This window comes from Lissotriton helveticus, chromosome 8 (assembly GCF_964261635.1).
Source record: "Lissotriton helveticus chromosome 8, aLisHel1.1, whole genome shotgun sequence".
In the NCBI taxonomy this organism is placed as follows: Eukaryota; Metazoa; Chordata; class Amphibia; order Caudata; family Salamandridae; genus Lissotriton; species Lissotriton helveticus.
In genome coordinates this window covers 1,693,202,383-1,693,228,695 of record NC_136069.1, presented here as the reverse complement: position 1 = coordinate 1,693,228,695, position 26,313 = coordinate 1,693,202,383, and the positions used below count along the sequence as shown (strand labels likewise).

At 43.7% G+C, this 26,313-nt stretch overlaps 1 protein-coding gene across 1 annotated transcript in view; it reads left to right on the top strand.

The window, feature by feature from the left end:
- Nucleotides 1–13,174, top strand: part of LOC144774116 (vomeronasal type-2 receptor 26-like) — a 62,573-nt gene extending 49,399 nt beyond the window's left edge. Inside the window, exon 8 of the mRNA XM_078659141.1 lies at nucleotides 12,252–13,174. Within this exon, the coding sequence (XP_078515267.1) occupies nucleotides 12,252–13,174 (923 nt within the window). The remainder of the gene's footprint in view (nucleotides 1–12,251) is intronic.
- The last annotated feature ends 13,139 nt before the right edge of the window (nucleotides 13,175–26,313 follow it).

Below are 26,313 nucleotides of genomic sequence, written 5' to 3'. Positions count from 1 at the left end.
ATCACTGATCACTTTACATTAGTTCATTACAATTCAGTAATATATCACTTCTGCATGGTCTGCACTTTCCTGCTCTCTGAAATCCATCACTTGTCTGACAAGGGCCAGTTTCATGTAATTTATTATCATGTTTTAGTGGTTAATATTTAGATGACGTATCACACTAAAATTTGCAAGACCAATAGTTCTAGCTTTTCTAGAAGTAAATATGCATGGAAACTGTAACTGAGAGCATTAATCCATAATAAGTGAGTGAGGGCGTGTATTTGTTTTTGAAATGGTGAATGGTGGGAGTGGGAATTTAAAGACTGAATGGGTGAGGGAGTGGATTGATAGAATTTGACACGTTACCAAAAATCTAGTAGGCTGAGACTCTTTGAAGGACTATGAGTAGTGCGAGTGGTAATAATGAATTTGGTACGGTGAAGGTTTTAAATAATGTGCCCAATTCACAAAAGTAAACTGAGATGAAAGTCTAACTTTATGACTTTCAATATTCTCAAAGGGCATTTACCAGTAGTAAACTTTGACTTTTGTCTCAGTCAAACTTAAGTTTATGTCTTAAGTTTAACTGAGACCAAAACTGAGGCAGTAGTCTAACTTTAATACTCGTAAATGCCCTTTTTGAATATCCAAATTAGCAAAGTTAGATTTTTGTCTCAGTTTATTTTTGTATGTAATATGAGTGATATGACTGGTGTGAGTGGTGATAAAGATGTGACAATTGAAAGCGGAGAGGAGGAACCTGATACTACTAGACATACCCATGGCTTTTAACAGGTCAACACATAAAATCATCAGAGCCCTATCTGCTGCCTGTCTTAATCCTCCATCTCTGGTTCACCTCCAAAGTAGATTCAATAATTTCTGTCTGACAGGTCCCAAGTAATTCAGAAGGGCATTTCACCTCAAAAGTTAGACCCGTCCTTGGGGAGTTCCTCAAGCGCCATCATTATTGCAACTTTTATTCAATTTTATCTCCTTTGACTGGCCTGCCTGCTTTGAGGTATACGTATTTCATTTACTTTTATGCAGTAGGGACCAACTTCTTTCTAATATTGGAAACCAAGAACATTACCATAGTCTTTTTCCTCTTGTTGCCTTGAACGAAGTTTATGACTTGATTACTCTGAGGTAGTTACAACAAAAGGGAATAATCCATGATATGCCACGGGGCCCCTAGTGATTGACAGTACAGAAGAAAAATTGTCCCAGTGGGACAATTTTAAACAACACAAATATTTATGCAACTGCATCCATTGAACTACTTATGCTATGAACTTGTGCTCAATATTGTTTATTCATATCGAACATCAATTGTAATGTTCAAAATCTAGCAAACATCTGGAACATATATATACCACAGTGCCCCGAATGTGTAGATGGGAGAAGGGGAAGACTTGCGTGGGAAATGAGGGTTAAATGGGAGAGGAGAGGGAGTGACAATGTATACATCAACAACATTCTTTACAAAGAAAAGGTTTGTCCAACATGACCATATATGAACAAATTAGCAGCCAATATGTCGCTGGCATAGAAACAACAAAATCTTAACGTTTCGACCTCAGCCATACGTAGGTACAAAGGGGTCTTCATCAGGGCTGTAAAGGGGTACCTGAGAATTAAACAAAGAAATTTACTCAGGATTCAATATCATTTATAATGCATGCACTAGGTATAAAAGGGAAAACTAAAATACCGTGAACCACCAATGTATGAGTGGTTGAAATGATAATAGTGAGCCCGTGGCCTCCTAGTTCAGAGAACGGGCAGATGGCAACCTAAATAAGAGGGTTGATCGCCATCAGTTATTTAGAAAAAGGAAATAATATGGAGTAATATAGGTATATACAAAGCATATCATATAATTTTTACAGACTTACTTCTTATAGGGTTAATTTTAATTTCAATTATGTACCTTTCGAATACAAGGAGCCAAATTAAATACGAGGGTTCCGAAATATTGTGAAGGGTAAACAAACAGGGGACCAAAGATATAGCACAACTCTTAACCACAGTATAAGAATTTAAAAAGTTAAACAAACAAAACAGTTAAAGTTTGACTTGTTAACTCGTGAAATAGAGCTGCCATCGTCACGTGGTAGTAAAATTCCAAAAGGCCTCCAAAGAGTCAAGCTTCTAAAGAAACAGATGGACAGACATTGATAACTCCTATGTTCAAAATTTCCCTTGTTCTAAAATACAACGGGTAACATTAGGTCTCAAATTCCTCAAACTGAAGTGCATCCATTCAATGCATCATAAACGGAGCACTGAAAGAGAGATGCCTGTAATACTTGATGGTACAAAAGGGGGCGGTGATGGACGGAGCATCTGAGCCAATCAAACACTCACACCCTGTCAAAAGATCTGGGTTTAATCCATCACCGTTCTTTAGCCCACTCTGCCACCCCAGTTCAGACATGGCCATATGCAAATCAGTCTGACCCTGTGCCTCATGGGAACAGTCCAGCCCAAACTGCCAAGCCATGCCTTCCCTGGACCGGAAACAATCTTCCTAGGACTGGTTTCTGGCATGTCAGCCGTCTTCAGCCAGGCTTGCTTGAATCCAGTGGCAAAGTGAGCAAGGGACTCACGTCTGAGCATACCCTGCCAACCCTGCCAACTTATGGCGAACAAAGTGGTACAAAATGGTGATGGATTAACCCCTTCCATGCTCATGACGGAACGGTTCCGTCATGAGCTACGGTTGAGCTGTGCTCATGACGGAACCGTTCCGTCACGACCACACCCGTTTTTAATACGGCCCAGCACCGGAGGGGGAATCGCGGTCGCACTGAAAAGGTTAAACCCAGATCTGTTGACTGGGTGTGAGTGTTTGATTGGTTCAGATGCTCCGTCCATCACCACCCCCTTTTGTACCGCTTTGTTCGCCATAAGTCGGCAGGGTATGCTCAGACGTGAGTCCCTTGCTCACTTTGCCACTGGATTCAAGCAAGCCTGGCTGAAGACGGCTGAAATGCCAGAAACCTGTCCTAGGAAGCTTGTTTCCGGTCCGGGGAAGACATGGCTTGGCAGTTCGGGCTGGACTGTTCCCATGAGGCACAGGGTCAGGCTGATTTGCATATGGCCATGTCTGAACAGGGATGGCAGAGTGGGCTACAGAACGGTGATGGATTAAACCCAGATATGTTGACTGGGTGTGAGTGTTTGATTAGTTCAGATGCTCCATCCATCACCACCCCCTTTTGTACCGCTTTTTAATACTTGGTGGCATGAATCTCATCTGATGAATTACAATTAGTGAAAGATTTTATTTGCATGTTGTTTATAGATGAATTGTTTCCTTTGGCCAGTCATTTTGCAAGCCTTACGATGGCGGTGATATGATTGCATGATGAAAGACTGGTGTAAGGAATCATAGGGTCTGTTTCCAGGGATTTCCCTTCTGGCTTATATTGTCTAACGTACTCTGTTCTCTGGAACTAGTAAATGTAAATGTAAATGTCAAGGTATTTGTAGAGCACACTGCCACCAAGCGGTTTCCTGGCGCTATTACTCATACTGCTGTGGAACCCTTCCTGGCTTTCCCTGTGAAGTGTCCACTCCTGGGCACCCCCAGGGTGAAGCCAGGCATCCCAGCGCTGTTGGGGCCGTTGTGGAGATTAAGCAAGCTATTGCCCAGAGTTGCAGAGTGGGACCCATGATTAGAATAGGCCCCGAGGCGAGAATTATCAGGTCTGAGGAAATTGAGCCCAAGACCCGCAAAGGCGGGAATTGAACCCTGGTCCCTGACCAGAACTCTGCATCAGGGTCTGCCTCTCTAACCATTGAGCCACACTCCACCACAAGGAGTGGGGTCAACTCTCTTCCCTTAACACTTATGGTGGCCAAGAGGTGTAGGGAGACCCCACATCGAATGAATGGATGGTTCATTTGGAGGATCCAGAAGAGACCGTACCACATGGTCTCACACATACTTGCTTTTTTTTAATGAGTGCTTAGGTGGATCCTGTAATTCTAAATCATCTGAAATTAGGCCCCAATGTCGATTAATGATTTTCTTGATTGCATGACTCCGAGTACAGAATGTTGTGACACAAATCATCGATTTCTTGTGTTTTTGCAGTCAGCAATGTTTCTCTGAGATTGAAGGATGCCTTTTGCGGGCCTGTTGATTACTTTGAGTCATCTGAATTTAAAGCCTTATAAATCTAAAACCATGCTCACATGTTCCTCTTTTATTCCACAACCAGGAAGAGACAGCGAAAATTAACTAACCACTTTTTATCCATGTGGATCCCATACCTAGCAATAGAAAGAAAATGTGACAGAAACTGAGAATTAGATAGTATTACTTTCATCAGGTGCAAAGCTTGCTCATGAGAAGGATGAAGAGGACCTTTAAGAGATAAGGGGCCAGATGAACGACCTGCAAAATAGCGGCTCGCAAATTGCGGGTGATTTGCGACTTGCATTTTGCACTGCACTCTTTTGCATATACAACAGTGTGTTTTACACTGTTTGAGGTTCCCAATGGGGTTGCAAATTGTGAGGTCTCTGAATATTAACTAGCCTATCACAATTTGTGAGCCCATCAAGAATAGCTGTCCTTCCCAGGGATGGTGGCCTGCTGGTCTCAGCAGACCACTATGTCTGGGACTGCCAAAACGCGATGCATTTAAAAAAGAAAACTGAACCTTTTCAGTTTCATTTTTTAAGGGCAGGCAGTGGCCTCTGGGACCACTGCCTGCTCTTAAAAAATATTTTCTAACATACTCACAAAGGGGATTCCTTCCCCTTTGTGAGTGGTTTACCGCCTACTTTAAGTAGGAATGGACGCCCTTTCCTAACAGCAAGAGTCGTAAATGCTATTTAGCATTTCTACATGCTATTACTCTTTTTAGCGGCCCAAACGGGAGGTTCTCCCATTTGCAGCTGCAAAAAAGGGTGTTACATCTGGTCCATAGTTTACAATCATTTGGCAGAGTCCGAACCAGTCATGTGTGAGTCCTTGCTCACAAGTACCAATATGAAAAGTAGCTAAAATACGTCAGAAGTGCAAGTACAGTTCAGGTCTAAATATAACAAAGGCAATAACAAAATGGCTGAGTTACAACAACATGGGATTTTAATTAAATGTCATTTAATTTGACATGCATCCTGAAAGGCGATAAAATAAGTTTGCAGGTGGTAGATTTTAAAACACAGGCAGTGCAGAAAAATAGTTCAGCAAACTTTGGCAGTGCAGAATATAAGTGTGTTAGACCTGTCAGCCTTTTTATGCATGTATTTTAAAGGTTTTATATAGCGCTGGCTGTACCCAAGAGTATCAGAGTGCTTTACAGGATGTGGAAATACAGAATAGAAGAAAAACTGTAGTACATTGAGGTAAAAAGGCAGGGAAAATTGAAATGTAAGAACTTTTTTTATTTTATAGAGTGGGTAGAAAAACTAGGAAGACCTAAATCAAACAACAAATCGGAGATAGAAGAACTGGAAGACAGTAAAGATTAGATAGTGTGTGAGAAGGGGGCAGGCGAGATAAAGAAGGACAATTGTGAAGGGTGCACGGTAAGAGGAAAGCAGATGAAAGAAAGTGGGGGTAGGGGGGAGGTTGTGATACTATAAGTAAAGGAGACCAATATTGACAATGTAAGGGGGAAGAATTAGTATCCACTGCCAATATATTAAGTACCCCAGTATTTAAGGAGCAGCTTGAGGTCTTTTTTGAAGCAAGGGTAGGAAGGGTTGCAACGTAGATCTTTAGTATGGACATTCCATATGGAGGGCGCGTTTCCAGAGGAAGATCAAGACTGTGTTGATTTCTTTTTTAACAAAGGAGGGACAAGGACAAGAGCGTTAGTGCTCCACATTGTTCTAGCACAGCCCGCTTTGTGGAGTTTGTCAGAGAGGTAAGATGGGGTATTTTGATGGAGGGCTTTGTGCGTGATGCAGGCGGTCTTGTAGGTGGATCTGCCTTCAATCGAAAGCCATTTAAGGTTTTTTGAGAACGAGGTAGATATGATCATAATGCTTACAGTCAATAATAAACCTGGCAGCAATGTTAAGGACGGATTTGATAGGGGCTAGGTGGACTTTAGGAGTAGCAGCAAGAATGGCGTTACCGTAATCAATTCTAGACAGGACCAATGATTGTACAACTGATTTAAAGTCATCTGCAGGAATAAAGGGTTTGATTTTTTTAAGATTGTGTAGTGTGAAGAGAGCACCTTTGGCCGAATTTTGTATGTGGGGTGTAAGACTGTGGCTCTGGTCGACGCTGATGCCGAGGGATTTGACTGAGTTAGAGATAGCGAGAGAGCAGTTAAGAGCTTTGATGTCAGAGATCCAGTGTTGAATAGGGAGCGAGTTGCTCTTAGTAGAAAATAGAATGATTTCTGTTTTTGTAGGGTTTTTTTGAGGTGGTTGTGATGGAACCACAATTGAATCTTAGTCAGGGCATCGTTAAGATATAAGACGTCGTCATGGGATCTGATCCTGTAGTAAAGTTGAGTGTCATCGGCATAGAGGTGGTAACTGATTTTTGCTTGTTTAAGAATAAGGGTGAGGGGTTCCATGAAGAGGTTGAATAGAGTGGGAGAGAGAATAGAGCCCTGGGTGACTGGCAGAGGATTAGAGAGGCAAACGTTGACTTTAATTTGTTGTGCTCTATTTTGGAAATAGGAGGTGAACCACCTGAGAACAGCACTGTCAAAGCCGAAACGTTTTTGGAGAATATTGAGTAAAGTGACATGGTTACGGTATCAAAGGCAGCAGAGAGGTCTAGAAGAATGAGAAGGGAAGATTCACCCTTGTCTAGGGATCGATGGATGTCATCAACAATGTTGACCATTGCTGTTTCAGTGCTACAGTCCTTTCTAAAACCTGATTGTAAAGCGTCCAAGAGGCTGAATGAGTTGATTTATTTGTCCAACTGGAGAAGGGCACATTTTTCCAGGGCCTTTGATGAGAAAGGAAGGTCAGAAATAGGGCGCAGGTTATTTAAGTCAATGGGTTCGGACGTAGCATTTTTGATGTTGGGGGTAATTTGGCTTAGTTGGAGGGATGCGGGGACACTACCAGTGGCCAGGGAGGAGTTGATGATAGTGGTACAATATGGGGAGATGATGTGTTTTAGTTCTTGTAAAAGATAAGCCGGGAAGGGATCTCTAGTATGTAATGATGGTTTAAGCTTGGGGATAATGTTGAGAACATCTCGTTCAGAAGCTGGGCAAAAATTATTCCAGGATGCATTGTTTTTTAGCTGGAGGATGGTGAAGTAAGGTTCAGAAGGGGTGAGAGAGAGGGGGAGTTGGGCAGAATCAGGGGGGATAGGAGAGGATGGAGACACGGGGGAATCTTATGGAGGGGAGGTTGATTATGTGGTGGGGCGTTAAGACAAAGGATTGATTACTCTTAGTGACTTTATCTGAGAAGAAGCTAGCAATTTCTTCACATCTTTCAACCGTAGTCAGTAGTTTGGGGGGCTGAGGTAGTTTGGTTGTTGACAATGTTAAATAGTTCCCTGGGTCGATTTCTGCCTGGTCAACTTCAGAATGGAGGAAGGAAACTTTTTCATTTAAGAAGTGTTTTTTGTAGTTGGCTCTTGCAGCTCTGAGGAGGACAACATTAGCGAGGCAAGGCTGTTGCCTCCAAATGGGTTAAGTCTGCCTGAGAGCTCGTCTCTCATTGTTAAGGTCAGTATTGAACCAGGATTTGGAGGGTTTATTTTTTTGTACTTTTAATTTGGCTTGGGCAATTTGGTCAAGGACTTCACTGATAGAATTGTTGTAATGTTCTGTAAGGCCAGTGGTACTTTGGGAGAGAGGGGAAAGCTGTAGACAAGCTTTTATTGATGACTCCAGCTCGCCTGGAGGAATAAGGTGAAGATTTCTGGTAAGCTTCTTTTGTTTGATGGTGTTAGTGGGAGGGAGGCACTGAGCTATTGATCCTGAAGAGGATGAGTTGGTGGTCGGACCAGTTAATGGGGAAATTGTGGAAGAGAGAAACCATATTCTTGCTACTGATAATAGGTTCAAGGGTGGCACCTTTGGAGTGCTTTGGAGAATTACAGAGTTGTTTCAAGTCACTGATGTCAAGTAAGTCAATAATGTGATTAACCAAGGGGTCGTGATTTTTGTTCAAGTGGAGGTTAAAGTCCCAGAGGAAGAGGTTTCTAGATTTGGAAATCGATAATTGTATAAAAAGATCAGACAACTCTTCAGCAAAGGAGAGAGGGTCGCCGGGGGCGGTGGTAGATATTACATAGGCAGAGAGGGGGGAACCCTGTACTGTAAGTTCAGCATCAAGTTATTCAAAAGTGGTAAGGTCAGGGTTCAAAAGTGGGGAGGTCAGGTAAGAGTTGAAGGTCTTCTTTGTAAATTATAGCGAGGCCCCCACCAATTTTATCAAGCCTGTCTTTTCTGAGAATGGAATAACCAGGAGGAGAATGCAGGTCAAGGATTGATGAGGAGCGGGAATTGAGCCAGGTTTCCGTCAGAAAGGCAATGTCAGTGCATTCACTGAGGATGGTTTCAGCAATTTCTGTTGCATTACAAAATGCTGATCGGCAGTTTACCAGGATGAAATTGAGGGGTTTAGGGTCATTTTGTTTTGTGGAGGAACAGGAGTGTATAGTAGTGAGTTGCTGAGGGGGTCTGGGCGAGACTGGGGAGGACAGGATACTACTTATTCCCAGGATCACTGGGATAGATGAATGAGTTGTGGGAGAGTTCGTGGTCGAGGTGGAGAGGGGGTAGACTTTTATTAGGAGAAATATTCACTTGGTTATAGAGTGCGGGGTACGTTTGTGGGGGGTCTAAGGGATACGTGTGATAGGAAGGATACGTTGTGGAGAGGGAGTTGATCTCATTTCTGAGAGAAGAGAGTTCTAACATGAGGGTTGAGAGGTGGAGTTCAATGTTGAGGAGTGATTGGGTAAGAAGTGAGATAGGAAAGGGGGCTAGGAGATCGGGTGGGAGGGGGTAATGGTCCCTGTTGGTCAGGGGTACAGGTTTGTGGTATGGAAAAGGTGGTTAACCAGGCACAGAGAAGACAGAGGTGATGAGGTTGTAGGGTAGAGTCAGAGTTGAAGGGTGTGAGAGGGCATTCCCAGGAGTCAACTGGGATTCATGAGAGGAAAAGGGGGCAAGAGAGGGGTATTGGGTGCTACTAGTTGGATCATGGGGGGTTGGTTAGCAGAAGTGATTGGAGTTATTGGTGGAGCCGTTGGGGGATCACAAGGAGGTGTTACATGAGGAGGGGGAAGCTTTGTGTGGCTAAGGGGGAAGTAGAAGTGTTATGAATAGGTAACAAGATTGTAGATATTCAAGGAGCCGATCGGGATGGGGTACCAGAGGGTGGTGGGTTTGGGAGGCGGAGGGAGTTGAGAGAATTACAGGAGGAGGGTGGATGCTGATGCAGACGTGGGAAAGAACATTTGAGAATTCATTAAAAGATTGTGAGTCAGGGAATGGCTGAGCAGGGATAAGGGTGTGAGGAGACAAAAAAGTATCTTGCTATTGGGAGGCTGGGAGGTTAGTGGAAAGTGTAGGTAGAAGGTGTTGGCATAAGGAGCTCAAGTGTTGTTCAAAAATGGTGAGGTGGTTTTCGGAGGCTTGAATAAGGATATTTCCTGATTTGAATATAGAGATATCGATTTCACCAGGAAATGTGGAGGAAGGAGGAGTGGAAAGTTTCAGACCATAAGGAATTTTGCTGGAATTAGTGATAGGAAGGTGGCGGAGAAAGATGTTTTTCCATTTAAAAGGGCGTTTGGTGAAGAAGATATAGTTTGTTTCTATGATGGAGGTTAGGTTAAGGTAGTTGTCAACAAATAACGTTTCTTGGTGTCGTATTAAAAGTATGTGTTTAAAGTTTTTCTTACTGTTTTTGGAAAGGTTTGAGTGGTAAAGGATGGACCAAGAGTGAGGGCCATGCCTAGTGATGGGTGAGTCTAGCGTCATGAGAGTATGGTTGAGGGGAGGCATGATGAATCAACTATACTAGTCAGGGGGTGCAAGGGGAAGACGAGCTGGCAGTAGATTGGGGTGGATCATGGTAGGGTAGGGGAATAGGAGAGCGGAGTGAGGCGGGGTAATGTCAGTGAAAGGTAAAATCTCGAAGTGATAGTGGTGGCTGAGCAAAGTGGTAGTTAGAGTGAGAGGCCTTAGGGGGGAAAGTGGGAGAAGGGGGAGATTCCAGGGGAAGTGGCAGTAGACAGGGTCAATATTAAGAGAAAGGGGAGAATGGAAGGTAGGACCAGCAGGGAGAAAAAGGGAGAGAACGAGACTGAGGAGAATAATAATGAAAACGAAATCTGTGAAACAATAGGAATAGACAAGTCAATGAGGAACAAGAAGGTGGGAGTGTAAGTGCAGCTGTACGTCTTTTTCGGTGATATACTATGTAACATTCAGAAAAAAAAATTTAAGATTTCACATTACAACCATAAAAAAGATAAAGTGAGGTAGACCATTATTAGTGCAAGCAGAGCAAAGATAAATAATAATACAAAAAAAACCTTGGGGTGGTCCCTTGAGAACAGGTCCCAAGTCTGTCATTGCAGCCTGAATGCAGTTTAAAACTGCCAATTTGACTTGACTGAAATAACCCCATTGCCAAACCTTAAACCTACTTTTTATTACACATCAGTCACCCCTAACATAGGCCCTAGGAATCCCATAGATCATAGTCTATTTCAAATAAAAGTTCGGACATGCACTTTTGAGTAAAGGTAACGAAAAAAACAACAAATGTTAGGCTTACTTCTCCGATAGGATAACATTGGGCCACATTTTTACAGTTAATAAGTGGTAACGTTTGATTGGGAACAGGCTGGAACCTCATATTTGGTGTCCGATAAATTGTAACCTAAATTCTCTTTAATGTTAAAGTTATATTTTAAGTTTAAGACTTTTGGCTTCCACAAAGGTAAACTTATATCAAAAGTCTAAGTTTATGACTTTTGGTATTTAGAAAGGTAAACTTAGGTCAAAGTCTAAGTTGACGACTTTCGGTATTCCCCACGATAAGTTACAAGTAGTATCTTTACGTTTGCAGTCAGGGCGGAATCTCCACTGTAAGTGCGGCGATCCCATTCTGCACCCGGATTGTACTCTCCAAGTGATCAGTTCTTTTTGTAATCTGTTCTAAACAATAGGAGAGGTCAAAAATATGCTTTATGTCCTGGTGTTGGTTCTTTACATTTTAAAATAAAGAACCTAAACATGAACGAATCAGACTGAAATCATCCTTCTAAATTACTCAACTGCTCTGTACTTATTATAATTCACAAAATAGTGTATCATGTAAAATGATCAGTGCATTTAATGAAAGATTTGCCAGCAAAGAGCAGACACCTACTTTGCTTCTGTCCTTGGTGAGTCTCTTAATTATCACTGCACAAGGGTTATTTTAACAATATACAATTGTTTTATACAAATCTTTGTTTCAGTAAAATGACTAAGCATACAGTTCTTATACTGGCTAAGCATACAGTTTTTATATTCACGATATATTTCAACTTCATAAAACGATTAATTCTGTTAAGAGATCTGTTTTAGACTCTGGTATATTTATTCATTTGCTACAAAAAAAGATATATAAGACTTTGCAATATTTTCTCTTAGGTTCTCCTTTTTAGAAAATAATCTTAAGGAATGCTCTTCCTAAAGACTGTGTTCTGAAATGCACACCAGTACACATATAGGTGGTGAGGGCAGCGTGTGGTAGTTTAGCAGGCTTTCTTACTTTGCCTATGTGTTTGCAGGGAGCTAATGAGTGGTCAAGGGTCATGTACACATCATATCTGTTGCATGGAGGAAGTGCTGGGATGTGTATCACTTACACTGACTGTGTGCCACACACACAGCATGTTAATTTTCTCCACAAATGACCTTTAGGTTGTGTGAGGAAGTAGATACATATCTGTGAACTGTATAGTTTATGCCACAAAAGTCTGTCTACCCTTTCCTAACTAAGCTTTAAATAAATGGTACTGTACATACAGGAAAGTTAAATGCATACCATATTATCGTAATTGCAATTTAAGATACATTTACACTCAAATATTTTAAATTGTATGTATTCATTCAGTCAGTGGTTATCAAAACAATCTGCCATAGAGCCAGCCCACCTGGAGTTATTCTTGCCCTTAATGAATAGCACATTGGTTGCCACTATTTCAAAAGTTCTAGGTTCTTATGTGAGTAATTATGTACTGCTGAAATGTATTATTGACGGCTCCCCTGCAATTACAATGTGGTATTATTTTATTATTTCTTCAGGCAGAGATGAATGTATGAAATGTCCTGATGACAAATGGTCCAATGAAAATCATGATCACTGCATCCAAAAAGTGACTGAATTCCTCTCGTTTGAAGAGCCCCTGGGACTCACCCTCACCATAGTTGCTGCCTTTTTAACTTTGATCACTTCTTTGGTCCTTGGAGTCTTTATTAAATACAGAGACACTCCCATCGTCAAAGCCAACAACCGTGGTCTCAGTTACCTTCTTCTTGCCTCCCTCATGCTCTGCTTCCTCTGTTCGATTATATTTGTCGGTCGTCCTCACAAGCTCACCTGCATGCTCCGACAGACGGTCTTTGGGGTGATATTTTCTGTCAGCGTCGCCTCTGTTTTGGCTAAAACCATCGTAGTTGTCATTGTCTTTAAGGCAACAAATCCCAGCAGCTCTGCGAGGAAGTGGCTGGGATCAAAGACACCAACGTGCATAGTCTTCGTCTCTTCTTTGATTCAAGTTGTTATCTGTGTTATTTGGCTGGTGAGATCACCTCCTTTTCAAGAGCTAAACATTGTGTCTTATAAGGAAAAAATTATTGTTCAGTGTAATGAAGGAGGCACCATCTTCTTCTACTGCATGCTGGGATACATGGGCCTCCTGGCCACAGTCAGCTTTGTAGTTGCCTTTGTCTCAAGGAATCTACCCGGAAGCTTCAACGAGGCCAAGCTGATCACCTTCAGTATGCTGGTGTTTGTCAGTGTGTGGATCTCTTTCCTCCCAGCATACTTGAGCACACGGGGAAAGTACATGGTGGCCGTGGAGGTGTTTGCCATCCTGTGCTCCAGTGCTGGACTGCTCGGGTGTATATTCTTTCCAAAATGCTATATTATTTTGAGGAGGCCTGAAATAAACACTAGACACAATCTTATTGGTAAAAATAAAACATTTGTTTCTTTCAAAAGTTAATAGAACCACAGGTACCCCAAAATAGTGTAATGGAATAAACAGGTCGATAAAAAACAGGTGCATGTGCCCACACAGTGTTATCCTGTCTGATTCTAAATTCAAGAAATGGGAAATAACTTATACCAATCAATCAATCAATCAATCAGGCGTTTGTTAAGCGCAAATACTCACCCTTAAGGTCTCAAGGCACTGGGGGTGGGGTGCATTCTTCAATACCAAAAGCGTAATATTATATCTTGGACCATGACAGTGTTAAACATCCAAAATAATGAGATCAATAATGTTTGTTGATCACTTGGCTAACAAACACATTCGAGACACAGGCGACAAAGGTGAAAGAATATTATGACAATAGCAGGTGAGCTTGCACTGACCCTTTCTGCCAAGAACCGGAAGGGTACCTATATCCATCTTCCTCAGCCACAGAACCGGAAGGGTACCTATATCCATCCTCCTCAGCCACAGAACCTTGAGGGTACCTATATCCATCCTCCTCAGCCACAGACCCTGTAGGGTGCTATATCCATCCTCCTCAGCCAGATGTGCACCAGTGAGCAGTGAACCTTCACACCCCTGTTAATGCCATCTTATTTACTGGAGGAAATGGTCCTTATTGTGGAGCCAAATGAACCTTCCTGCTAGCTCATATGTGCTAAATATATTCACTTTAAAAAAAATTCAAAGTCACTTCACAATTGACCAGCTACTATCACTAGGGCTTTAAGTGAGGTAAAAAACGCGTGGAAAGGGTTCAAAAAGGGGAATGGCCAATGAAGGGAGTTGCTTAAACAAGTAAACTAAACCGTTCAAGAGGCATGTTGGTTCCTCTGAGCTTTTAGTGATTGCAACGTGAAACATAAGCAAACTAAATTGCTGAAATGGATTAACATAATGTGTTTTACATTCATTGTTTAGAAATTCATGAGTGTTATTTTCCAGTAAAGTTCAGGACATGAATGCAGAGGCTAAGAGGGAGCTGTTTCAATGTCCATTGTTAATTACTATGGGGTCTTAAACTCTGAGGGACCCGGCCCACCTAAAGCCATGGCTACCACCGACAGCACTGGTGAGACCTGGTCTCCGGGTGCTCCTGACTCTGAAAAATACCATCAATGATTGGTGGATCCTGAGATATTTATGTGCTGTGGACATCAAAAGCCCACCTTCCAGCAGCAGAGACTCCACTGAGGAGGGACTGAAGGGGGGTGGCATTAGGGACAGTTGACAGGGGAAGAAGAACTGGAAAATAGGGCAAGTTAGTAATTCCTGCAACTACAGTCCAATAACTACAACTCCACATTCATGTGTTCAGATAAGATGCCTAAAGAGGAAAGCCATGTTCCTTTATCAATTCCTGAAATCAAGCAGGAAACCTGCAGTCGTCTGTTCCAATTCTCTGAGTTCTCTGAAGGAGTCCTACCTGTAACTCAGCACACTTGTCTCCTCAGTATACTTTAGGCTCAAGGTTACACTGGCATCATCTGACAGCTAACATTTGTGTGTCCTCCTCCGTAGACCTTGATACCTCACCTCTGAATTATAAATGCGAAAGCTCTGTGCATCATGTGTTATTTTAAAGTTCACGTTAGGTTATAGCAAACTAAAACGCATTGCTGGTTTTTTATTTCATCTGTTTGGGATTGACCTGCCATCTCACCTACTGCTCGCGGAACCCGCTCCGCGGGTCCCGCAGCGTTTGGAGTTGTTGTTTGCAGCCTGCTGAAGGGAAAGACGAGGGAAGTGTTTCACGGGGCTGCGAGCGAGTGCGAGCGATCACCAGGGACTGCATTTCCCAGGAGCGCCCGCCAGCCCTGAGCAGCAACACCTGGGCCGCTCTCCCCGACCCCTCCTACCCCTTCCACCTATTGTGTGCACACTCCATATTAGCCTCCAGTACTCCCGCAGCGCGGGAGAGCGCGCGGGAGAAGCCCGGGACAAGGGCGGGACCGTCTGTGGCCGTCCGGGGCCGCTGGAGGCCGGGCTGGGCCACGGGATTGTCATTTGTATTTAAAAGCGTATGTCATTTTAATTATTTATTTGTATAGTTGCCCATCGCCTTGCCGCTGCTAGCTCTGTTTTAAAGTATCATAAAGGGGTAGTTATTGTATTCCCCCTCTACTCCTGTTTATTCCACTGTTTGATATGAGTCACTCAGCCCCCCCTGGTGTGGGTAGTTTTCCACTTGGCCCCCTTGACAAATTCTTTAAAAAAACAACCAAGGATGTGGATAGGGATCTTCTCCTTGCCGAAAGAAGAGCGGTACGACGACGCTCAATTGAGCAATTGAAGAGAAGCCAATTGCCCTTTCCATCAGACTCAAATCTTACTCAGGCCACGGATGTCCGAGGGCTGAGCTCGATTGAGGACGATGGTACAGATATAAACCAAACCCCTAACATATTTAGGTTTCCTACTATCTCGCCGCCTTGTGACAGTGCAACTTGTGGTGATCAGCTAGCCTGTATTCCTATTGATCACTCGAGTTTTGTGGATGTAAATATTCTAGATAGCCAACCCAGGGATCAGGGGTCTTGTTCCACGTTCCCCAACCCACCACTGGTCTGTATTGAATCCAGTGTGAACTTATCATTGAAGGGTGTGGGCGATGCCGTTATTGGGCCTGATGATGATAAGAGGGTGGTATGTTCTCCACCGAGGAAAAGAAGGAGAAAGGGTGGGGTAAAAAGGAAAGGCCAAAATCGCCGAACTGTAATAACCCCCCCACCAACTGTTATCCCAGAACAACTAATCCCCCATCATACAGAGTTACTGACACCAGAAATACAAACCCTGCCTATTCCGGACCTAGCTCCTGAAGGACTCAGTGAGGCGTCTCGTGTCTTCATAGAGAAGCTCTTTAAGTCCTATATGTTACCTTTGTTAGAGCGGGTTAGGGTTGTGAGTGAAAAATTGGATTGTCTATTGGTGTCCCCTGAGTTAATACAGCCTTCCACCTCTGTTAAGGGCAAGGGTGCTCCCATCAACACCCATACTGCTAAACCCGTGACAGGTACTACAAATACTAAAACCAGCAAACCCCCAAATAGTGCAACTAATGCAGCCACTATTCCAACTAAAGTGTCGGCTGTGGCTGTCAAACCTCCAAGACCAGCCAGCTCGGCCAAAGCGAACCCTAGGGCAGTTGTTAGTAAACTCCCGCAACAGGGAACTGTGAAACAGACAAAGAAAGGGGAGGGTGCACTGGCTCCCACTATTGGTAATCCCCACAAACCCCCATTTAAGAGGCATAATGTGGATTTGCCGCCGGACTCTATAAACTTTGTTATCGTAATGACGGGGGTGCCACCTGTCTCGGAAGGGGATCGGGAAAACATTGATAGCTTAAAAAACAAAGTCATCTTTTGGCTAAAAACTAATAGACCCCTTCCAGCACATCTTAATGGGGACATAGTCTCGGTCAGAAGATGTCAATGGGTGGGGGTTCGCCCAAAGGATATAGAGGGTGATATAGTTATTATCAACTTTAGGGACAATAGAGTAGTTTCTTACATCTCTGATTGGTTTGTAGGGAAACATGAGGGAGGGGTTTCTACTAGGAATCTTAGTTACTTTTATCCTGAGACCCTGATTAATCCAACTGATCGACCCCATGTCTCAAATACCAAAAGCCTCCTTAAATGGTCCAATTTTACTTCCAGATATCATGGACCACAAATTAATCCTGAGGAACGGTATCGTTCCTACACCCAATCTACTTACAACTGTCCCCCGCAAACACCGGGTTGGGCTAAAATTAAACTTCAACCCCCCGGCCCATCAGTGTTAACAAATAACTTTGTCACTAATAATCCTCTGTTCCCCACAGTTCCATTCAATCACGTATTTCCGCAGGTCCAACAACCACCTAACTATTACCCAGTTTACCCAAATTTAACTAGTTTCAACCCAAAAGATCATTGGAATATACCGCTGAGGAACCTTTATGATCCCCTATCAGGGTTAGCATCAAACGATTGACCAGTATTGTGGTCAGGGGACGATGTAATTCATAAGGTTTACTTGGGAGGGGGGGCGGCTCCCCTTAACCCTTCTAATAACTCTGGAAGTTCTGTTGCCCATCCATGTAACCTTACGAAGGGGAATTTGAGTAACCAACTGGAGACGGGCACACTGGATTTGTCACCGACCCCTTTGCTACCAACGAATGTTATCAGAGTTGGTGCAAATCATCCCCCATGTCCTCAAGTTGGGTCTGCTGGGTTGTTGATGTTGGGTACAAGTCTTGCTGCACTTGGGCACGAAGAAACTTCCCCACTGTCTAATGCTTCCAACGTGTCTGAGAATACTAACCGATGTGAACAAATGTACAATAAGGGAACTGTTATGGGAAGTTGGAATATTGCAGGGTTAGTACCTCGTACATGTATCCCTGATTGGGTAGAGTTTATCTTGCTAGGAGATATTTGGTGTTTTCAGGAAACCTGGGCAATTTCTCCAGTGTATCTCCCCGGTTTTTTGAATTTCTATAAACCTGCGACTAAAGGCCTAAGAGGTCGGGCTATGGGTGGCCTTACAACTTGGGTTCGTCAAGCTGCAGGTGTAACTGTCAATGAAATTTTTATTGATTGTTTAGACTTTTTGATAGTTAGCATCCGAACAGCCCGTGGGTTGGATATATTGTTGATCAATGTTTATGCTAGGGGTATGACGGGTGGCAGAGTCGTAGACACCCTTGCTTGCTTAGATGAGTTTTTAAGTTCTAATGTAACGACTTTCGGTCTTCACAGAAGGCATTTAGGAGTCCTAAAGTTAGGAGTCCTAACTTTACTACTTCTAAATTTAGAAAAATCCTAATTTTAAGACTTTCGGTATTCACAGAAGGCATTTAGGAGTCCTAAAGTTAGCAGTCTTAACTTTACTACTCCTAAACTGAGAAAAATCCTAACTTTAGGACTTTCGGTATTCACAGATGGCATTTAGGAGTCCTAAAGTTAGGATTTCTAACTTCTGTGAATACCGAAATGAGTAAGTGCCTTCTGTTAATACGAAAATGGTAGTAAGTTTAGGATTTTGTCTTAAGTTAGTTCTGTGAATCGGGCCCTTACATTATACGATCTATCATCCCAGGAGTCTAAAAGACAATTTACCATACAGTCAACTGCTGAGAGTGCAACACAATTGTGTACGGAAGGAAGACTTCGTAATCCAAGCTGACATATTATGTGAACAACTACAGAAAAGAGGCTATCCAAAGAAGATGCTCAAACACTTTACTAAGCGAGCCTGGTACACACCCAGAGAGGAGTTGGCCCACACACCAACAAATTCAAAAAGATTATTTTGAGCAACTGGCATTTACTTACAAATCGACCATGTCAGTTTGAAAAACCTCTATCGCTTTAAAACGCAACAAAAGTATCAGCTAACAAATCATTAGTGCCGATCTGCGAAAGACTAGAGTACAGCCAGACTTACGAGCAATGTGGAATTTAGCGCCTGTAGTGGGCCACCGCAAGTGTGGCTCTTGTTTCTCCTGCAGTAACACCATGGAGGGCTCTGAGTTTGTGTTCAATAATGTGAAATGGAAGCACACACAGAGTTTACAAACTGCAAAACCCGCAACGTGCTATACGCAATCACATGCCCTTGCCCCAAAGTATATATCGGCAAAACCACACAGCAAGTTCACCTCAGAATGACACAACACAAGTCAAGGATTAAACAAAGAATTTTAACAGCATCTATGGTCCCTCACTTTGTCGAAAATCTCCATTCTGAAAAAGACTTTGTGTGGACAGTGTTATCCGCTATAAAATCTCCTCTGAGGGGTGGTGACATTGATGCTCTGTTGAATAAGAAAGAAACATACCTGATTATGAAATTTGACTGTGTAGCAGATGGTCTGAATGAGTTGCCATAGGCCCTCTAAGTTGTAAGCTCTGGGTCCCCCGTGAAAAAACTACAGAAGCCACGAATCATTTAGACTAGAGAAATATATTCACTTCATTGTATAACTCTATAAAAAAGGAGGCCACCATCTGTACCTTCATGACTCCAGATGCTCTTTACAATATTTGAAATTTAGGCATTTGCATTGCATTCAAGTTGTGACAAAATGGGGACCGCTAAAATAAACAAGCATTTGCAATACAATAGGTCTCGCATTAGGAAAGTTTGAGCTATTGGTATTGTAAATGACAATTTTTGTATTCATGTGTTGGTTTTGAAAATAGTGAAATTAATAGGTTTGACTTTCGCAAATGTGACACCTATAGCATTTGTAATGCAATATGTGTTGTATTTACGTGAATTACATGTACTGATATTACAAATAACAATGGCTTTGATTTTTTTTTAATAATTACTACCTAAATAAAAGTAATTGTAATTTATAATGGCAATAGCTTAAACTTTTGTAAATAACTTTTGTGAAGAATATGTTGTGTATTTTATTGTGACGAAAATCCAAGAATAGAAGTGAAATATTAACATCTTTTTGTGATATTTGTAATAAAGCTTGAAAAATTAAGAGAACATATTTGAACCAGTTGTTGTTGAATGGATGCACAGATTGATGATGTGGTGGCGCTGAGTGATGCTGTGGCGTTCGGTGATGCTGTGGTAGTGTATAGTGATGTTGTGGTGCCGCTGAATGATGTTGTGGTCCCAATGACAGCGTCTTTCTTAAGCTGCCGATCTATGTTTTATCTATCTACTGCCAACATAAGAAGGAGCAAATATTAGGGTAGGGCAACACCGCTTTGATGCTCAAGTACATCTTTACTCAAGGAAAAGCTTCTTTAAGAGATGCCATATGCATCTGGTTATAATTCAGGAAGTTTGCTCACTGACACCAATGGCGCTGTACAGAGTTTGGACTTCAGAGAGTCGGAGGAAATGACGTCTGCCAGCGAATCAGCGATGCCAGTGCAATGGAATCAGAAGAATGATGATATGGTTGGAAGTTGGTTCTGTCAGGGTATGGAAGGTGACACTAAAGTTACTCATTTCCTTGAGCTAAAGATACCTTGCACTGTCTTGTGAGCTGAGATGGACCTTCTAAATGAGGCAAGAAGTGTGCAAGCACCTGCACTTAGCAACAAGGCCAGTGATGTGAGACTAAAGCATCACGTGATACACATAGATCTGGCAATACAAAGAAGGTTGTGAGAGAAAGGATGAAATCAGAAAAGGAATGTGTCAAATAAGAAAGCGCATCTGACAATCTAACACACGCACCAGTTAAATTGATCAGAATTTGAGATTTCTATTTGTACTTGTCACTACTGCTGTGATTATTTCTGGGTTAGATGTAAGAGTAGTTTTTCTACCACTCTGAGCACTGCTGGGGCCGCCGATCACCAGCTCACCGCAGGCGTCAGCTCACTGCCTCCCATCACCTGTAGAAAGTGATTTACAGGCTGCTTGAGCCATCTGCGTCATACAACGGGGGCTCATCAGGGCACCTCTGAAGTACAAATCGGCCGGGCGGCGGCTTAAAGGTGTCCTCCAGGTGGCTGGGCCTTCGGACGGGCAGTGCTGTCCTGCAGCTAAATCCACATGGGAGGGTCCTGTCCACCCCAAGAGCCCGGCCTGTCAATACAGCTGCTGAGCCCAATCACAACACGGCTTAGGCGAGATTCGTTTATTACTGGCGAGGTTAAGTAATTGTCACGAGATAAAGAAAGCAAAGCAGGCACGTCTGGTTCGGGTGAGCCAAGTGGGGTGGGCTCTTGAGGCGCCATTTCTGGAGATAGGTTTCAACCTACATTTCTCATTTCGTAACTTCTGAGAACTTAACTTAAATAAAAAGGTACTAGGGGAGGAGTACAATCGCCCACCATTGCACTTTTGGAAGATCTCCTAAGGCAACGGGCGAGAAAATCTTGCATTATGGTGGCGGGTGATCTAAATTGCACGTTCGAGCCCCTAGGCCTTGACGACATGTTAGGCATAGAAGAGGAGGACGCGAGGAAGGGGATTCCGGCCCTGGCTCTGCCCCCCATTAAAAAGTGGTCGCAAGTGGCATTGCAGATCAACGCACTCAATTTGGAATTCGATCTGAGGGCGGTAAATGGGAGGTCCAAATCTGATCTGAAGGGCGCACACACATACAATAGGCCCAACCATACGTCGAGAATATATTATATTCTTCTCGACGTATGTTTATGGAGCACCCTGAGGGACATGGAGATTATCCAGAGCATTGAGAGTGATCACAATCTTCTCTCTCTTGTCTTGTCTTCGGAGTGGCTAAGGGGTAAGGTTGGGTCTCAACAATCACTGTTGGCACCCAACCTCCAGACTATCAGTGTATCTAACTGTGGGAGGCGGTTAAAATGGCCTAAAATTGCCCTGTCCAGTGAGAAATTAACTGCCATAGGGGCCCTGCTGGCTGCAGCCCAGAGCAATTTGGGCTCATTGCTTAGTGCACCTAAGGAGGCCACGCAGGTCTTTTCTGGCCTAATTGGGGCACTGAGCAAGCTCTTCATCTCGCCTAGCAGTGCCTCGGTATGACTAACAGGAATAAATCCTGGACCAGACAGGGATGGTATACGACCAAATGCAGGACCTTCAAAAAGGCCTTGATAGGGGCTGTTAAATCTAAATCCCCATTAGCAGTTAGAGCAGCAAGGAAGGACTATTCTTTCACCATAAAGGCAGCAAAAAGGGAGTGGGAGGAGAAGTTTTGGGAAGATCTTTTGGCTGCAAGCAAGGGAAAGGATGCAAGGGGCTTCTGGAGTTTGATCAGAAATAGGAATAGGCCAGATGTTTCGCTGGTTACATGTAACATCCCTGCCTAGCTCTGGTACATTCACTTCAAGGCCCTGTATTCTCAACCTGAAGGGGACCTTAGTGAGTCCTTTTCCTGGGAGGATGACATAATGGTTAGTGGCATTGATGACTTTACTGAGAGGGGGGTGGAGGCTGTAATCGAGTCTCTGGTCCCTTTAAAAGCTGCGGGGCCGGATGGGTTACCCGGCGACTTGCTTCGTGCCAATCCCAAGGAATGGGGTCAATTGATCGCTACATTATTAAATGCAATCATGAAGGGCGCACTAGTACCTGATTCCTGGAAGGGGGCGGAGGTTGTCCCGATATTCAAAAAGGGGTGTCGGGACAACCCCGCTAACTACAGGCCCATCAGCCTCATTGACTCTTCCCAAAAGGTGGCAGGGAAGGTGATTTTGGGGAGGGTCCTTCAATGGGCAGATGATCACAAAATACGTTTTAACTTCCAGGCGGGAATCCGTTCAGGTACGGGGACGATCGAACAGGCCTTTAGGCTGATGCTCATGTACTGAAAGGTGGTGGTGCTGGGCAAGGGCAGTCTTTATTTGGCCTTTATTGACCTGAAGACTGCCTTTGACCTAGTACCTAGGGAGGAGCTGAGGAGGGTTTTGAAGGGGCTGGGGCTGCCCCCATACATCCTGTCGCTTCTGATTAAAGTTCATTCAGACAATTATGTACAGGTGCGGTGGGGCAAGAATGGGGAGAAAACCAACAGGATTCCAGTGTGTAGGGGTGTCCGCCAGGGATGTGTGTTGGCTCCCACACTATTCTCATTGTATGTGAATGGTGTGGTTGAGCACCTGCTTAAGGAACCAGCAGATGCTCCGTCCCTGGCGGGCACTCGGATCCCCACCCTGCTCTTTGCTGACCATACCCTGCTCATTGCAAAGACACCCCAGGGTCTCCAAAAGCTCCTCACCCGCTTCCAGGAGTTCTGCTCCCTTAGGGGCCTGTAAATTAATGTCGATAAGACCAAATTCCTGACTATGAATCCTCCCAAAAAGCTAGGGCCCCCTCCGGTTCTAAATACTGTTCCCCTGGAGAGGGTCCGTGAGTTTGACTATTTGGGGATTCGCCTCAGCAATTCTATGAGCTGGACCCCTCATATCCAAAAGATGTTGCTTAGCCACAAAAGGGTGACTGGTGCCCTACTCAGGGAACACCGCTCATCCCCCAAACATTGTATCTCCCCGGCTATAGATATATACAAAGCTAGAGGGGTCGCTGCCGCACTGTATGGGGCGGAGTTGTGGGGCACCACAAACCAAGTCAGAAAGCAAATTCTTGAAAGAACTCTTGGTTCTCCCATTGAGCACTCCGACAGTCCCAGTGCTTCTCGACTTGGGCTGCAAACCAATCGTGGACCAGGCGCGGTTACGGCCTCTGCTTTTTTGGGCCCGCTTGTGGAGGGTCCCAGAACTAGCCTCTTATGCAGCAGGTCTGTCTGAGGTAATTGCAATGGAGGGATGGCATCGAATTAAATGGCTAAGGGACGTTAAGAGCCTACTGGTGGAGCTGGGTTTAGAAGAATCATGGGTTACTCGTTCTGCTCCTCCAAAAGCCACCCTGAAGAAGCTATATTGGGACTGGATAGCCTCTAAACTCATTCGCAATCCTCGCCACTGCAACTCGACCGCAGCATTCCTGAGAATTAAAGACGTGGTTGCATTTGAGCCTTACCTGGATCTAATCTCCATCCCACTGGACAGGGCTCTCTATTTTAAACTCAGAGTGGGCACCCTCCCCTTGGGCAACTTGGTGTCCAGGTGGAGATCTTTATCTTCCCAGTCCTCATCCTTCTGTGCTATGTGCTCTACATGGGTGGAGACGGTGGCACATTTTTTCTTGGAATGTCCGGACTATCATGCTCCAAGGAGGCGCTGGCTAAAACCATTGTGCAGGCTCCTAGGTACACAACAGCATCTGGTGGCCCTCCGCATTTTATTGACTGATACATCCCCCTCCATTGTTTGAGGTGTTTCAAAGTTTTAAAATGGGCATGGGTGATTCGTGCCAAAAGGCTTGCCATTTCAATTTAATTCTCTTTTTAACTATTTACTGTATTATACTTGATTATTTTAAAACTCACATTTGTATGTTACTATAGGCCTTGAGAATGTATGTTTGTATGTATTGCTTTTAAGATATTTACGTATCGAAATAAAGCTTTTACAACAACAAAACATAAAAAACGTAGGGGCAGATTAACAAGCCCCTTGCGCCACTTTTGACTCACTTTTAACATAGGAAAAGTGACGCAAAAGTGGCGTTAGAGGCTTGTAAATCTACCCCCACGCTTTTGAGTTCTCAGAAGTTAGGAAGTGAGAAATGTGCCACTGAATTCGATGAGTGTTCTGCAGTTGATGGGACCCTTCGGCAGCCACCCTTATCAGTACGTTTTTCAGGAAGTTTAGCTGATTTCAGAGATTAGCCTAAGCTCTGAGTCCGAGTGACATTACCTTCAAAGTATCATCTTTAAATCTGCCGCGGTCTGGCTGCAATTCAAACACGTGAGTGACAACTGCAGGGCTGAGCAGCGAGCGTTTAACTCTTAGTCATCTTAGCGCCTAGATAATGTATATTATAACTCCTATAAGTATTTCTTGAAATATGATAACTCTTACTTGGTTTTAAACTGAAGACTGCAATGTTACCCAGGGCCGGGTGTCTCTATAGTCCATTTTAGTAAAATCGTACTTTCGAAAAACAAATTGTTGGTAAATACCATCACGAAAACTATATGTGTCATTTAAATTCTATTTATGGAACGCTTTGAAAAAAAGAAGAATGACAGAACAATTATGCATCATAAGAATGTCACTCCTGTCCTTGTACATAAACATGCTTCGGAAATAAAACATCATAGGTGATAAAATTCTTAAGAATAACTTTCTATTTTTATTATTACTGAAGGAACACTTTTTTGCTTTGTGCGGAGAGTGGTGACCAAAGCACAATCAAAGAGCAGAGAGTTGCAGACAACCTTGTCGCAGAGGGCAGGGTTGGGGCAGGCCGAGGAGGTACTTGTGGGGCCTTACATGAGGTCAAAATCTTTTTCCCCTCTCTGCAGGTAATTGCGCACCAGCGAGCTTAGAAACACTGGACTTGTTATAGAAGCATCTAAAATAAAGTTTAATTTACATGTAACAAGAACTGGTTGTCGTGTACTAGAAGCCCGCAGTGTCGTTGCGCTTTCATCTTGACTAGTCCATTGTCACTTGAAATAACCGATTGGGCCATGAATGCAGTAATATTCTACATACACATCCAAGCCCACTCAAGCAGGAGTTTTCTTTTCCTGCTGAGTTTCGCCCGGGGGGGAGGCCTCTCTTACTCCTGGAACAGACTCGGTTTGCCTGTGGCCGCCATGTCCGACAGGCGAGGGGGAATCGGGGTGTGGCGAGGCGGTGTCCAGACGCCCTAATGAGATTTGGAAGCTGCCGAGCAATGGGCTAGCGTTTATGCAGACTCCTTGTGTGGGAGGATTTTTTTTTTTTTTTTTTTAAGAGTTGGAAGTGTTCAATGGAGAAGATGCGGATGCAATATTGAGGAATAAAGATTACAAAAGGAAAGAAAGAACTCGGGCCCTAACGTTTTAGGACTACGGGTGAAGTGGGCAGAGCAAAAACTAATGTGCAGAGCTCCGTACCTGGCAGAAAAAGCTCAAACTTCTAGTATGGCGCGAGGACAGCTGAGCAGTCGGAAGTGTGTGTATGTGCGCGATTGAGAGAGGCTGACTTGCTGGGAATGTGGGACAGGAGATGTGCACATCGCAGGGCTGTACGTGTGCGCACACATGCTGAAATCGTCAACGGCCCTGCGCATGCCCATCCCCTGTCCAACATTCCCAGCAAGTGGATAACAAAAGATCTTTCACTGGACGCAGCGCTTCGCACTGTTAACACGAGCTTGACCTAAAAAGTGGCCCACTGCCTCACCAGGAAGCATAAGTAGCATAATGGGGTTTATCTCGATCTGCCAGCAACAGAGTTTGCACCCCACAAGTAATGGACAGCCATTATGGTTCATGTACTATGTGAAATAAATCGAGCGTCCAATTTGGTGCTCTCTAGTAATTACATGCCCCATAATACACCAAAAAATATATGTCATATCCTAAACGTTTGTCCGACATTCAGCAGTGTTTATTGTAATTAAATTGGCCCAGCTACAAAGCTTCAACGTTATAATGATTTTGAATAAATAAAATCTAGCAACGGTAGCCAATTGAGTACTTTGGTGGAGCGTTGAGTAAAACTACATGCCCCATAATACATCAGTACGAAAAGAACGCCAACTTCTGGTCGTTGATTGCATACCAGAATCGCGCAGCGCGATGACTGACTGCTAATGATGGACCGCCTCGGATGTCGGACTTCGCTTTA